Source organism: Balaenoptera ricei, chromosome 3, assembly GCF_028023285.1.
Source record: "Balaenoptera ricei isolate mBalRic1 chromosome 3, mBalRic1.hap2, whole genome shotgun sequence".
Taxonomy (NCBI): Eukaryota; Metazoa; Chordata; class Mammalia; order Artiodactyla; family Balaenopteridae; genus Balaenoptera; species Balaenoptera ricei.
In genome coordinates this window covers 61,420,975-61,435,154 of record NC_082641.1, presented here as the reverse complement: position 1 = coordinate 61,435,154, position 14,180 = coordinate 61,420,975, and the positions used below count along the sequence as shown (strand labels likewise).

Here is a 14,180-nt window from a genome sequence, read left to right as displayed (position 1 = left end):
CACTACATAATAATAAAAGGAACAGTCACCAAGAACATACAGCAATCTAGAACTTGGATGTACATTAACATGACAGACTCAAAACATCAGAAAATATTAAGAAATATTGAGGATATTGACATATCCATTACAATAGAAACTAACAGACACAAGAAATTAAGATAGAGATGGTTTGAATAGCATCATTAATAAAGTTGAATTAATTTCACAGATATAGAAACCTGTATTCCAGAAATAGAGATACATCTTTTTAAAAGTTTTTGTGGAAAATTTCAAAACTGGCTACATTATTGGCTACCAAACAAGTTGCAACAAGTATCAAAGAATCAGGCATCAAGTAATTCAATGGAGCAAGGAATACACAGTCATTTCAACAAATGGAGCTGGTTATTCAACATGGAGGGAAAAAGAGCCTTGACCTCTTTATTCCACCATACATAAAAATGAACTTGAGATAGATTATAGATCTAAAATTAAAATTTAACAATAAAGTTTCCAGAAGAAAACGAGAAATAATCTTCAACCTGGGATTAAGGATTCATAGACCACAGAAAGCAATAACCATAAAAGGAGTGATAAATTAGACTATATCAAAACTAAAATTTTTGCTCAAAATCCAAATTTGTGAAAATGAAGAGAAGAGCCACAGATTGGAAGACAATATTTTCAAAATCTGATAAAGGACTTGGGACAAGAATATATACATAATTCTCACAACTCAGTAGTTTTTTAAAAGTCAACCCAACTAAAAATGGGCAGAAGACTTAACTAAACATTCACAGAAGATTTTAAAAATAGCCAATCAGCAAACAAAAAAGTGCTCACATTATTAGTCATGGAGAAATGCAAATTTAAGTTACCATAAGATAGAACTACTCACCCACTAGATGAGCTAAAATTAAGAGACTGAAACAAACATTACCAAGGATTTGGAGTAATAAGAACTCACATTGCTTGTAGGAGTGTAAAATGGTACAACCACTTTGAGAAAAGATCTGGATATATCTTATAAATAGTATCTAAACACACTATTGTTTTGAAGGTTCTAGCAGGACAATCAGGCTAACAAAATAAAAGGCATTCAGATTGGGAAGAAAGTAGTAATGATATGATCCTGTATATAGAAAATCCTAAAGAATTCACACAAAAATGTAAAAGCTAATAAATGAGTTCGATCAATATACAAAAATAAATATATTTCTATACACTAGCAATGAACAACCCAAAAATGAAAGTAAGGAAACAATTCCATTTGCCATAGCATCAAAAAGAATAAAATATTTCAGGAATAAATTTAACAAAAATATAAAACACTACACTAAAAACTACAAGACATTGGTGAAAGAAGTTAAAGAAAATCTAAATAAATGGAAAGACATCTTATGTTAATGGACTGGAAGACAAAATGGTTAACACAGTAATATTCCCAAATTGATCTACAGGTTTATTGCAATCACTATCAAAATCCCAGCTGGTCCCCCCCACTCCCCAAATTAACAAGCTGGTCCTGAAATTCATATGAAGATGCAAGGGACCCAGATAGCAAAAACAATCTTGAAAGATAAGAAAGTTGGGGGACTCACGCTTCAAAGTTACAGAAATCAAGACAGTGTGGTACTGGCATAGGACAGACGTGTATCAATGGAATAGAATTGAGAATCCAGAAATAAATGCTCACAATCATGGTCAGTTGATTTTAGAAAAACATGCCAAGACAATTCAATGGGGAAAGAATATTCTTTTTAACAAATGCTGCTGCACAACTAGATATCCACATAACAAAAGAATGAAGCCCTACCTCACACCATATACAAAAGTTAAATCAAAATGGATCATAGAGCTAAATATAAGAGCTACAACTATAAAACTCTTAGAAGAAAACAAAGGAGTAAATCTTTGTGACCTTAGGTTAGGTGATAGATTCTTAGGTACGGTGATAGATTCTTAGGTACGACGCTAAATGATAAAGAAAAATTTCAGAATGATGCCTGCTGCCTGACACCTTTCAAATAAAGTTTAAAATATTCAAAGCAAAGTAAATATTAATGGATACATGGGACTTCCCTGGTGGTCCAGTGGTTAAGAATCCACCTTCCAATGCAGGGGACACAGGTTCGATCCCTGGTCGGGGAACTAAGATCCCACATGCTGCAGGGCAACTAAGCCCGCATGCCACAACTAGAGAGCCTGCACACCACAACTACAGAGCCCACGCACCACAACTAGAGAGCCTGCACGCTGCGACTACTGAGCCCGCACACTCTGGAGCCTGTGCACCACAACTAAAGAGAAGCCCGTGTACTGCAACAAAAGATCCCATGTGCTGCAACAAAAGATCCCGTGTGCCGCAACCAAGACCCAATGCAGCCAAAAATAAATAAATATTTTTTAAAAATGGATACATAAATATGTAGAAGAAATATACAAATACCTATCATAATCAATCTCCAAATAGTGGTTACTTTTAGGGAAGAGAGAGGAGGGCAAAGGGATAAATAGGGCTTGAAGTATCTGTAATCTCTTGTTTCTAAAAAGAACTCTGAGACAAATAGGACATCCTTGATAAAATAAATTTATCATGTTTGATAAAATTAGCATATTTCATAAAAGTGGATATGGGTATACACATGTACTTTTATGAGTATTTAAAATACTTTACAATTTAACAAATTATATTTTATAAGAATGAGACATCCTTGGGGACCTCTCTGGTGGTCCAGTGGTTAAGACTTCACCTTCCAATGCAGGGGTTGCGGGTTTAATCCCTGGTTGGGGAGCTAAGATCCCACATGCCTCGCAGCCAAAAAACCAAAACATAAAACAGAAGCAATATTGTAACAAATTCAATAAAGACTTTAAAAATGGTCCACATCAAAAAAAAAAAATCTCAAAAAAAAAAAAAGATTTAAGAATGAGATGCCCTTATCATGAGCATTCATTGCCAGTACAGCACAGGGTGAAAAATGAAGGTAAATTAAAGTAACTGATCTAAAATGACACTAATCCCAAGAAAAATTCTGGAAATTACTTTGGGAATAAATACTGATATCAGAACCTTTGTCACTGCCTTTATTCAAAATGGACTACAAAGTCCATGCCCCCAGAATGAATACTGGAATTTTCCACTTGTTTGTATTCTATATAAATAGTGTGGCTTATGTTTATTTTAATAAATTCTCTCTTCCTCTCTCTCTCTGCTCCTAAATTTGTTTTCATCCAATTTTCCCAAGCTTAAACCTCTTGTTTTTTTCCTTTCCCTAGATTTGCATTTCCTTTCCAAGCAACAGTAAATTATTTTCTTTTCCAACCGCTCTTAAACAGTACATTTCTTTGGTTGGTTTTTCACTTTCATCTACATGTTAATTGGTTTATTTACATCTTCTCTGCATCTTCACTTGTCCAAAGTGCAGCACAAGCTTCCAGGTGCTAACAAGCTACAGTTTTACAAGGATGTAGGTGGCTCATGTAGGTCTACCAGGAAGATGCAGATGCAGCTGAGGACTTAACAAACACCTCTCATACCTATTTCCTCACAGGGCACACAGGAGGCTGGAGAGGTGGTGGGAAGGACACGGGTGCTGCTGCTGTTAGAGGGTGGTCAAGGCTGCAGGCGCTGGCCCCTTCTCTCCCTGGAACCAGGAGCCTTGGTGCTTCAGAGCCCAGTAGGCTGCCTGCCTCTAGTCACACAGGACAAGTTACCATCACTGAGCACCTTCTACTGCCAGGCAGTGTCCCAAGCACCTGATGCTATTTCACTGAACTCATAATTTCCTAAGAGAGAGACATTACTGTCTCCACTTTATAGACAAGGCACTGGGTAGAGAAGTGAAGCAATACATGCAAGGTCACAGAGCTGGTAAAGGCAGAGCCAGGATTCCCACCCAGCCGTGGCTCGTGGCAAAGCCCTGCCCTTTACCACACACGGCTTCTTCTCTTTCCAGCTGCGGAAGCAGCATGTAGAATAGACGCGTTTTTTGGTGAAGAGTTGTTCTCCCTCACAACCTACCATGCAATCGCTCTACCTATTATATTATTTATACTCAAAATGGGGCAATATTTGTCTTCAAGAAAGCAATCTGATTCCTCAAGTTTGACATTAATAAAAACAAGCCTTTGCACACAGGCATATACACACATACCACGTATGGATATGTGGGCATGCGCGTCAGGGCAAGGATGGCCATCTGCCGTATATGAAAGAGCCCCTCGCGTAGTGCTTCTATAACCACTTGCTCTGCAAACCAAGTCCCTACAGAGGAATGGAGGTGTACCTGGATAGGATCCTGCGTCAGTCTCATGGGCCCGATGCGTACCTCTGCAGAAGAGACCTGCTAAAACAAACAAACAAACAAACAAACAGAAACAGCACATGAGATGTGTCAAGTCATAAACTACAGGAATTGACAAATTCTTCCTTACACTGGATATTATGTCATGCCCCTTTGCAGCTAAATAAAAGGATCCAATTTATTGACATGGAGACAGTTTATAAAATATCACATACAGTACAATTCTGGTTTTGTAAAAGAATGTATACATTTACGTGCATTGAAATGTCTGAGAGGATATATCCTCAAGGCTAAGTGGTAGGATTTCAGGTTATTTTTACCTTAAGTGCATGGATTTTTATAATAAGCACATATTATTCTTTACTCTTTATGGGAGAAAACAACTCAATAATTATTTACTGAGCACCTACTATTCTGGGCATGATGCCAGGCTGTTATTATTCCGAAATTTCCAAAGAGTAAAAATTCCTCTCATGTGTGGAAGCTAAAGCATTTTGATGGTTTAAGAGTGTTCCTATATTTAATCTTTTTTTTTTAATCTTCATGTTTTAGTATGAGGAATAAACAGCTTACTCTTACCCGTGTTGACCATGACTAAATTATTCATTTCAGTTGTACCTCCTCAAATAAACTGAGTAACCTCATACCAGGACCACAGGAAGCTGAACTCTGTCCCATGACTCCAGCAATGAGCTTAGGTGTTCACTGGCCAACACCATCTAACTGCCTTTGGCTGTAAGCAGAGAGAAAATATTTCTCTTTATTTTTAATTACTTTACTTGGATTTCTAAAAATAACTCTTCTCTAGACAATCGGATTGAAGGTCTTGGCCTCACCTCCATGGATCCAGGTTTGTTTTTCTCTAAGAGGCTGCAGTCATTTTGCCTCTACTTAGCAGCTTATCCTGCATTCAACACACTAGGTTGGCCCCTGTGAGTCAGACAGGACAGCTTCAGCAAGCATCGGAGTTCACAGGACCAGAGACATTTCAGTGACCCAAGGGTCAGAGGAGGCTTTATCAGTTAAACAAGAAAAGCAGAACTTTCTTTACATTAGATTTGAAGACTACTAATTTCCCTTTCTCCTTTCTTGCCCTTTAACTGCAGGTGGGCATGGTGTGAAGCTTCTCCAAAACATAACCACGAGTTGCCGATGTCCTTTTCCTCTGTCAGGCGGATTCCTCCGGCCCGCTCTCCGCGGTGAGCTCTCAGGAGAGCAAAGCTGGGCTCTCCTGCCCTGCTTGGGGAAGCAGCTTTCCCACAGTGAGTCCTTCCAGCAGGGCTGGAATGACTCCTCGGGTCCCTGAGCCTGTGGACCTGCGACAAGTCCCTTCAGTGTTGCACTGCGGTCCTCAGGCCTAAGTGACACACTCACGTTGCTTTTCTCTAAGCAAAACAATGCCCTGTGAGGGGTCTGTACTGATACGTGCCCAGCCCCAAGAATTCCCCTGGAAGGAGAACGTCACCAGGTCTCCTGCATCACTGCGGCTCTGGCCGCCACCGCAGCTTCACCCTAAAAGCAGTTTTTATCGTCTCAAACAGACACCCTCCCTCAAAAGCAGTGCAACGGCCAGAATTCTGCTACAAAGTTAACCACTGAGAAGTGAAACCAGTTTGGTACAGAAAGAGAAATGTGACTGATAATCTGAGGTATCTTTGTGCTCTCTGGTCTCTACTGGCAGAGTGCCTGCACCACCCACAGAAGCCCCTGCAACAGGGCCTCCTGCGCTTTCTCCAGCAAAACTGGCCCTGCACAGGGGCACCCAGGGGCAGAAGACAAATGAAACAAGAAATCAATAAAAGTTTAAAAGCAATCAAATAAAAAGTGGCTCGCTTTGGAAGGCTAAGGGACTGGGGCAAGGGCAGAGACTGCCCCCAAAGTGATAATTCCCTCCTAATCGACGCATTCCTTTGTACTTTGAAGGAACGAATGTGTGCACGATGTTGTTAAACAGGCCGTGTTCAACTCTGCCAGCAAAGCAGCTGATGACTGCGGGGGCCCTTCTGTCTCCAGTCCTGTGCTCGGCACTCTCACATGAGCGACCTTGGCAGGAGAAAAGCAACAGCCACGGAGTGACGGCATACAGTTTTAGAAGCAAGCCTCAATCAAGAAGATCCTTCTCCTGCTGACAGACAGGAAAGATCCTCCAGCTTTCCCCTGCAGCACAAGAGTTCCCTGCCTGCATCTGGCATTTTAACCTCCTCCAGATCCACGTCAGCAGGAAGCTGCCACCTGAGGCAGAGCCCAGGAGAGGAACCGCAAGGTCGCTGAGCTCTCTCCAAGACCCCGGCCTCTGCCATCCCTTCCCATCCCCCCCCAGCCCCACGTCCCTGTGCTGCCCCCCAGAGAGCACAGGTCAACTTCACCACCAGCCTGGGAGCCTCGGTTTCCCAGCTCCTCTAGTCCTGACCTACACGTCACTTCCTGTCTCTTGGTGTGCCTTCTCCTTCTTGGTCTGCGCTCCAGTCATCAGACTTCGGCTTCTGTGTCCAACAGAGGTCAACTATCCCGGTAGAACTGGAACCTCTCCTCCTGGCCTATGAGGGATGGCCCAAGGCCTGACCAGCAGCAGGTATGGGCACAGACAGCAGCAGCGGTCTGCAGAGTTCTCCTTCTAACATGGCAGTCTTATTGCCTGCATTTCACCCATTTCTAAGAGAACAAATTATGAACAGAAACAGGAGACCGTTGACTGATGTCTGTGTAGTCAAGCCAAGATTCTCCACTTCAAAGAGTGAACTCTGAGCAACTGCAGATACACAGATCCTCAGTTAGTGTGTCAGCTCTGATTCCAGGATGTGACCACATTTGCCAAGGACACAGAAGCAAGAAGGAGGTGCGGTCATAGGTATTACAATTCCAGCTCTGGAGAGGAGAGGAGGATAAGTTGAGAGTGTGAAGAGAGACACGCTGCCTCGTCACTCCGACCCCACGGCTCTTCCCTGCAGCCAAATGAGAAAGCACTGCTGGCTGATAGTGCAGTTTTAACTGTCCGACATTAATAGTGTGTCGAATATTTATGTGTACACACATGTGTGCACATGGTCACCTACACACACACACATACATATATACATGAAGCAGGGTCACCAATTCACACTCAGATAAGTTGGCTCGTCAGGAAAAAAGAAATGTCCTATTTTGTATCATTTACTGATTCTACGGTGTAAATACTTTCACCTTGGCTGATCTCAAGGTAGCAACCTAGGTCCCTGAACATGCAACTGGGAATATATCTTTTCATTCTGAGAGGGTCTATGAGAGGCAAACTCGTTCAGACTTGTTTGATATGCAAATTTCTATCACTTGCTTTTGTTTGAGAGTTCAGTGAGGTACAGAATTCTGATTGATAGACATTTCCCCTCAGACTTTGAGGTTGAGAGAAAGGAGACCATCTTTCTGGTTTTGAAGGTGGGGAGATCAAGGAAGGCTTTATGAAGACAAGTGGGTCATGGATGAGAAGAAGAAGAGACTGGGTTGGGAGAGGAAATTCCAGGCATAGGAAACAACAGAAGCAAAGGCACAGAGGCAAGAATGCAAAGATGCTCGTCGGGGAGAAGACAAGAATCTAGAGAAGCTGGATTACAGAGCATAAAAGGGAAGACAAGGTTGCGGTCAGTTCTTAGAGGATTCTGGAAAGGAAATCCCTTTTGATTCTGTAGGCACCAACCACACTGCAGGTTTTTGAGCAGAGGATTAACAGGATCAGATTTATGACTCGGGGAGAAAAACCATTTGGTTTGCCTACTTTCTGGATAGTCAAGAACAGAAATTTTGCAAAAACAAAACAAAGACACTGCTATGAGTAGGAACTAGAGCAGTGAAAGCAAGTGGGTAAAATACACCACAACGATCAAGAAAAAAAAATTACCGCCCGCCCCCTCCCCCCAGCTTGGTTTCATATCCAAGGAGAGGGAACTCCAAGATGAAAACCAGCTGGTGCAGGGTAACCCGATGAAAGAGACTAAGTCTTGAGAGAAATCACAGCAGTTCAGGCAGCTGGTCCACCTGTAACTGCAGCATACTCTCTGGTGGTGGTGGCCACAGCTCTCGGTAGCTTCCGGAATTGTGTTAAATAACTTGGACTCCGGTTTTAGAGCTTCCCTCAAATATGAAGGTGGTGAGAATTCAGGCAAAGTGACTGACCTGGAAGGCCTTCCTCCTGCATCTGCTCAGCAGGGCTGACTCAGGCTTGGAGGGCCGCTCAAGTGCCCCCCACTCTCCGAAGGCTGTGCAGGTCCAGTTGCACCCAGACAGGACTCACCACTCTCTCTGCTCAGTGCTTCTCCTGTGTGCTTCTTAGCATTTACTTTACTACCCATTTAAATATCTTTCCCCTGGGCAAGGTTGTGAGTGTCCTGAGGGACACAGATATTGTCTTTTTCACTGTTTTGTCCCCAGCCTCTAGAAGGTGCTCAGTAAATGCTGGCGCTCAATAAAGAAATGGAATTGAATTAAACTGCCTAAGATCACACAGATTGTAAGTAACAGAGTCGGGACTGAGACTTCATGTTTCCCGACTCCCAGCGCACTGCTCTTTCATTATGCTCCAAATTTTACAGCATTAATTCTGACTGCACTCCCCATATTTCTCTCATGGGTTTCTGGACTCTATTCCAATTTTGCAGATGGATTCAGCACCTGGCAATCTCTGCTCACACCCTCGTAGTCCGTGCTGCTGCTAACAGGGCTGCCACCAGGACTGAGAAGGAGAAGCTCTGTATGTGTGTGTCTCTGTCTGTCGGGGTGGGTAGGGAGTTGCCATGACTTCTACCTTCCAAAAACAAGCTCAGAGACTGAATCCTCCCCACTTCAGCAACTCCTTGGGAATCCATCCCTCCCCACCACCTGCAGTACTGAGTGTTCACACACAGGTGTATACACACGCACAGCTCAGGGCCAAACCAACTTCACTTCATGAAAGGGGTGCCCCATTGTAAAGATCATTCTTATTTCTAAATATCCTTAATCAACCCTGACTGCTGCCCTGTTGGCTCTGATTTTAAAACAGTATTTACATCTCTCAAGGGGTCCCCTGTCTACCCTCCATTCCCAGGCCAAACTACTTTCTTTATTCCTCTGAGCTCTGGGTAAGCAAAGGTGGTATTTGACTTGTCCCTTCTAAATGAGCCCATGCCTGCCCTGTGGCTTCTGGTCAGAAAGGCACCAGCAGTGCAGCCTCCACGTGCCCCACCCTGAGGCTGCTGGGCATCGCTGCTCTGGACTGGGAACCACTGGTTCGTCCTGCCTCACCTCCCAGGCCCACTGTCCTCCGAACACCCAGAATGCTTCCTTCCTCCTCCTGTCTCTGATCAGCCACAGGCCCCAGCGGTCAGCTCTGACCTCACAACAGCCTCCAGCCTTCACCTCACTTTGATTCTCGCCATGTTCCACTGCCCCCTGGACCTTTCAGAGACAAACAGGTGGTCCCAATCCTCCCCTCTCCTCCCCTTCCTGCTTCCAATTATCTTACCTAGAAGTTCTCAACCTAGGCTTCTTATTAGAAGTACCTGAAGAACTTTTTAATTATATTAATGCTTGGGTCCTACTTCAAACCAAGAGAACTGGTATCTCTAAGGTGCAACCGGGGTTGAGAACCACTAGTCTATTCTTTGAGCAGACATGTCTGTTGTCAACTTCAGACGCTATTACATATTCATTTGTGCAACAGACATCAACGGAGCACTTACCTGAGCACCCAGACTCAACTATCATACCTGAACTCAGATACCCACAGGGTTTTTTCCAGACAAGCCACTCCAGAAACACAAGATGATCATTTAGGCAAGAGGAAGATACAGTCCTTCACATTTGATGAGTTATTCCCCCCAAACAGTATCCCTAAACTAGAATCAAAATAAAAATTTTTATAGTCTTTTTTGTTACATACACACACATTATATATATGGAAGATTACTCATAGTCATGAGATACTCACAGTGGGCGACAGATCTACCAGCTCCGTGTTTTATGCTCTGCTGTTTAGAATATTAATTTGGCAGCATGAGGTTTTATCACAAAAATACAGACATATAAATGTCTACTCATCAAAATAGACAACCATAAGAGAAAAGATCACTTCGACTTCAAATATTAAAACTCTTATTCACCAAAAGCAAAAGCAAAAAATACTCTAATAAAAGGGAAAAAAAGATAGGTGCTAGCCCAAGAAATGACATCTACAGTATAGGAAACCAGCAAGTATTAGTAACCAGAACGTAACAAAATCCTTAAAAACAATCAAAAGACAACCAGAAAGAAAGCTGGGCAAAAGATCTGAAAAAGAAATTCACAGAATAGGAAATACAAGTATGAAGAGACGCTCAATAGTCATCAGGAATATAAAAATTTCAAATTACAATGAGATACCATGTCACAACCAGCTGTTTTCTGATCAACGGAACAGTAGAATTAAGAAGTCAAACACTACCTAGCATGGGCAAGAAGTAGACCCACAGGAACTCATACATTGTTGTTGGGAGTGTAAATTGGTTCAGCCACTTTGAAAACATTCTGGGGATTTCTAGTAAAGATGAAGTTTACATACGACCTACAATCCACCTCCTATGTGAATGGACCCCTGGGGTATATGAGGAAGCACTTACAAGAACACTTGGAGCAGATTTAGACCCAAGATTTGGAGACAGCCTTATCCACAATCCATTAACATCCATCACCAAAAAAAATTTATATCAAGAAATATCCATACAGTGGAAATTATACAACAATGAAAATGAAACTCAAGCTACCCATTCCAAATGGATGAATCTCATAAACATCAAGTAAAAAAATTAAGTCTCAGAAGAACACATACCTTAGAGTACCATTTAAGGTTTTAAAATATTTTAAATAATACTGAATATAGTTTAAGAGTATATTATAACAGTACAAAGAAATGCTTATAAATTCCCTATGGAGGCAAGCGGTCCTACTGGTGGAGAAGGAGGTGTATTCAGGGGCTTCAAGTATTGTTCATCGTTGATTTTTTTTTTTAAGCAGTGGATACTGAGTACATAGGTGTTTACTGGATTATACATTCTGGTTTGTTGATATCTTAAATATCACAAAATAAATTTACAATATATTTAGTTTTATGGGAAAAGCCTATTTCCTATTTTGGGGTTAACATTAATTGAGCAAGTAGTCACTATATAAATATTCTACATATACTTTTTTTTTTTTTTCCTAATAAGGTCTTTATTTAGTAAAATAAGATGCTGTATTTAAATTCCTCAGAATACAGACAGAGTTTCCCTGAAACTTGGTAAAATGAAACCCTAGGATATGGGGCTGGGACTCGGGGGACCTTGCTAAAGGTAACTAATTGCTCTGTGCCCCAGTAAGACAAGAGGGGATTGAGGACCCACCCCACCACGTGCATCATCCCATGTAACAGGCACAGCAATCCCACAAACTTAAAGCTAAAGAAGTTAAAGCTCCAGAAAGGTTACTCAACTCACCTGAGGGCTGGAGTTGAGATTTAAGCCCAGACCTGTCTTTCTTGGAAGGAAGGCCATGTTCTTATTTACATATTAACTTATATCTAGATTTGTTCCAGAAAGGTCTTAAGATGGTACACAAAGAGACTTTAAGTAAAAGTTGTAAAAAACTTATACATAAGATGTGGAAGATCTGGCTGAGCTTGGGGAAGGTGAAGCAAGTAGGGAGATCAGTACATACCACGGGTGTCACAGCCGACGCAGTCAGAGCCAATGAAAGCAAGATGCGACCCAGAGGCGCCCCGAGGCGCTGGACCAGACGCCGTGATGGGCTTTCCAGCACGATGTCTTATGATGCCCCCTGCCCTCTCTCATTCTCCACTGTCACTGTTGGGGACAAGGCTGTGCTTTCTTAAGAAGTATTGTCACTACACTCAGTGACTCTTACTGGGTGAGTGGAGAAGAGGATGATATATCCCACCATGCCTGGAAAACACCACAGTTACAAAGGACAGATCCACCCTCTGGTTAGCGCTGAAATGGTAATTAAAAATAAACTTAAAAATAAAGGGCTTCCCTGGTGGCGCAGTGGTTAAGAATCCACCTGCTAACGCTGGGGACACGAGTTCAAGCCCTGGTCTGGGAAGATCCCACATGCCACGGAGCAACTAAGCCCGTGAGCCACAACTACTGAGCCCATGAGCCACAACTACTGAGCCCGTGTGCCACAACTACTGAAGCCTGTGCGCCTAGAGCCCGTGCTCCACAACAAGAGAAGCCACCACAATGAGAGGCCTGCGCCTCGCAGTGAAGAGTAGCCCCTGCTCGTCACAACTAGAAGAAAGCCTGCATGCAGCAACGAAGACCCAAAGCAGCCAAATAATAAATAAAATAAATTTATTAAAAAATAAATAAATAAAAGGCAGAAGACATCCAAGATGCCATCAGATCCACACACAGAAAATGTGGCCAGCATAGTCTAATGGAGAAACCATCCCACTCCCCATAAATATCAGATGAGAGAGAGAAATTATTTAAACACTGGAGTCATTTCATCTACAGCCATCAGAAAAGAACTGTCTGAAACAGACTATGTGTTTAAATGGGGGCGGGGGGAAGGTCTAGAATACAATCCATGAAATGGTGAGTACACCTGAAGGAGGCTAGCACAAGAAAGCCTTAGAGAGAATTAGCTTTGGGGGGGGGGGGGGAAACCCTAATTGCACTACAATATTATGATTATGTCAAAAAGCTTTACATCATACATGCCACGCAAGAATCAAGGCATCAAGCTTTCATTAACCTAGCAACTCAGCTGCAGTGTCACTGGGCCAGGCATGTGTGTCAACATAACCATTCCCAGATTCCAAAGGTCAAACCCAGGGCGTGACCTGGAGAACAGAGGAATTTAAAGGCAACTGAAAAACGTGACATCCCTCAACTAACTTCCTTCCTTTTATTAGGAATATTACTGATGATAGAAACAGCCAGATGACTTCAAGCACTCAAAATTACATTGTGTAACAGAGGATGAGCAAAGAATGTCGATCTCTGATTATTCAGAAGGCAATTACCCGGACTGTGGAAAAACCCAAGCATTTCTGATGCCCTTCCATCCTGCTATATGCCTTCTCCTTAACATTAAATGAAGATGGGACAAAGTGGAGAGGGATGATATTCAAATCCGTCAGTTCTGTTACATGGTCAGCAGTTCTGGTAAATAGATTTGATGGGCAAGGAAACAGAAACCACCTGCTAAAAATGAGTTTTAGAGATATCCTGTGGATTTCAATTATCTATGCTGCCTCTGTCCTCAGTTTTATCACTGAAAAGCTAGAACCGCCTTAGAGAACCAGTAGCCAAATGTCTTCCCTGTTTGACTCCAGGAGAATGTCACACTAGGGCCCGGGTGACCCTGAAGCAACACTGGATTTTTAGCCACATCTGGCACCACACCAGAATTGAACCACACTCGCTTTCCTGACATTGGTGTATCGGGGCCACTCACACTGGGTGAACTGTCACCGTCAGACCCTGAGTCCACAGACCGTGTGGACCTCAGGGGTGATGAATCCGCGTGGAATGCTGACTCCATTTAAAAGCTAATCCCATTTCAACGAATCCCATTTAAAAGTAACAAACTCAGGAGAAGTAACCCGCAAAATGCAAATGCCCACTTTTTTGAAAAGGAATTTTACTTAGCTGGCAAAAACAATGATTTCCAAACAGTTATTCATCATATGCACAGTTGCCATCCTAAAGACGTAAAACCTAAGTGAAGCACTATACAATTAGAACCTCAACATTTTTAGAAGCTTAGCATATGGACACCCGCCCCCGAGACCAGCAGGGAATACCTTGAAGGTCCCCCCACTCCCCACCCCCGAGCCCTGTGCCCCTCCCCTTTATCTAACGAAGGTGCACACGTTGGGGGCAGGTCTCCACTGGGCTT

The 14,180-nt window shown here is 42.6% G+C and overlaps 1 protein-coding gene across 11 annotated transcripts in view; it reads right to left on the bottom strand.

The window, feature by feature from the left end:
• Positions 1-14,180, bottom strand: part of PDE8B (phosphodiesterase 8B) — a 383,095-nt gene that overhangs the window by 154,740 nt on the left and 214,175 nt on the right. For 7 of the 11 annotated variants that reach the window (XR_009502334.1, XM_059916606.1, XM_059916608.1 and 4 more), the window contains one exon: positions 4,272-4,331. Coding sequence is in view for 10 of the 11 variants with exons in the window: in XM_059916606.1 (XP_059772589.1) it covers positions 4,272-4,331 (60 nt within the window). In the remaining variant the exon portion in view is untranslated. The remainder of the gene's footprint in view (positions 1-4,271; positions 4,332-14,180) is intronic. The other 4 variants (XM_059916610.1, XM_059916609.1, XM_059916611.1 and 1 more) reach the window with 1 other exon arrangement.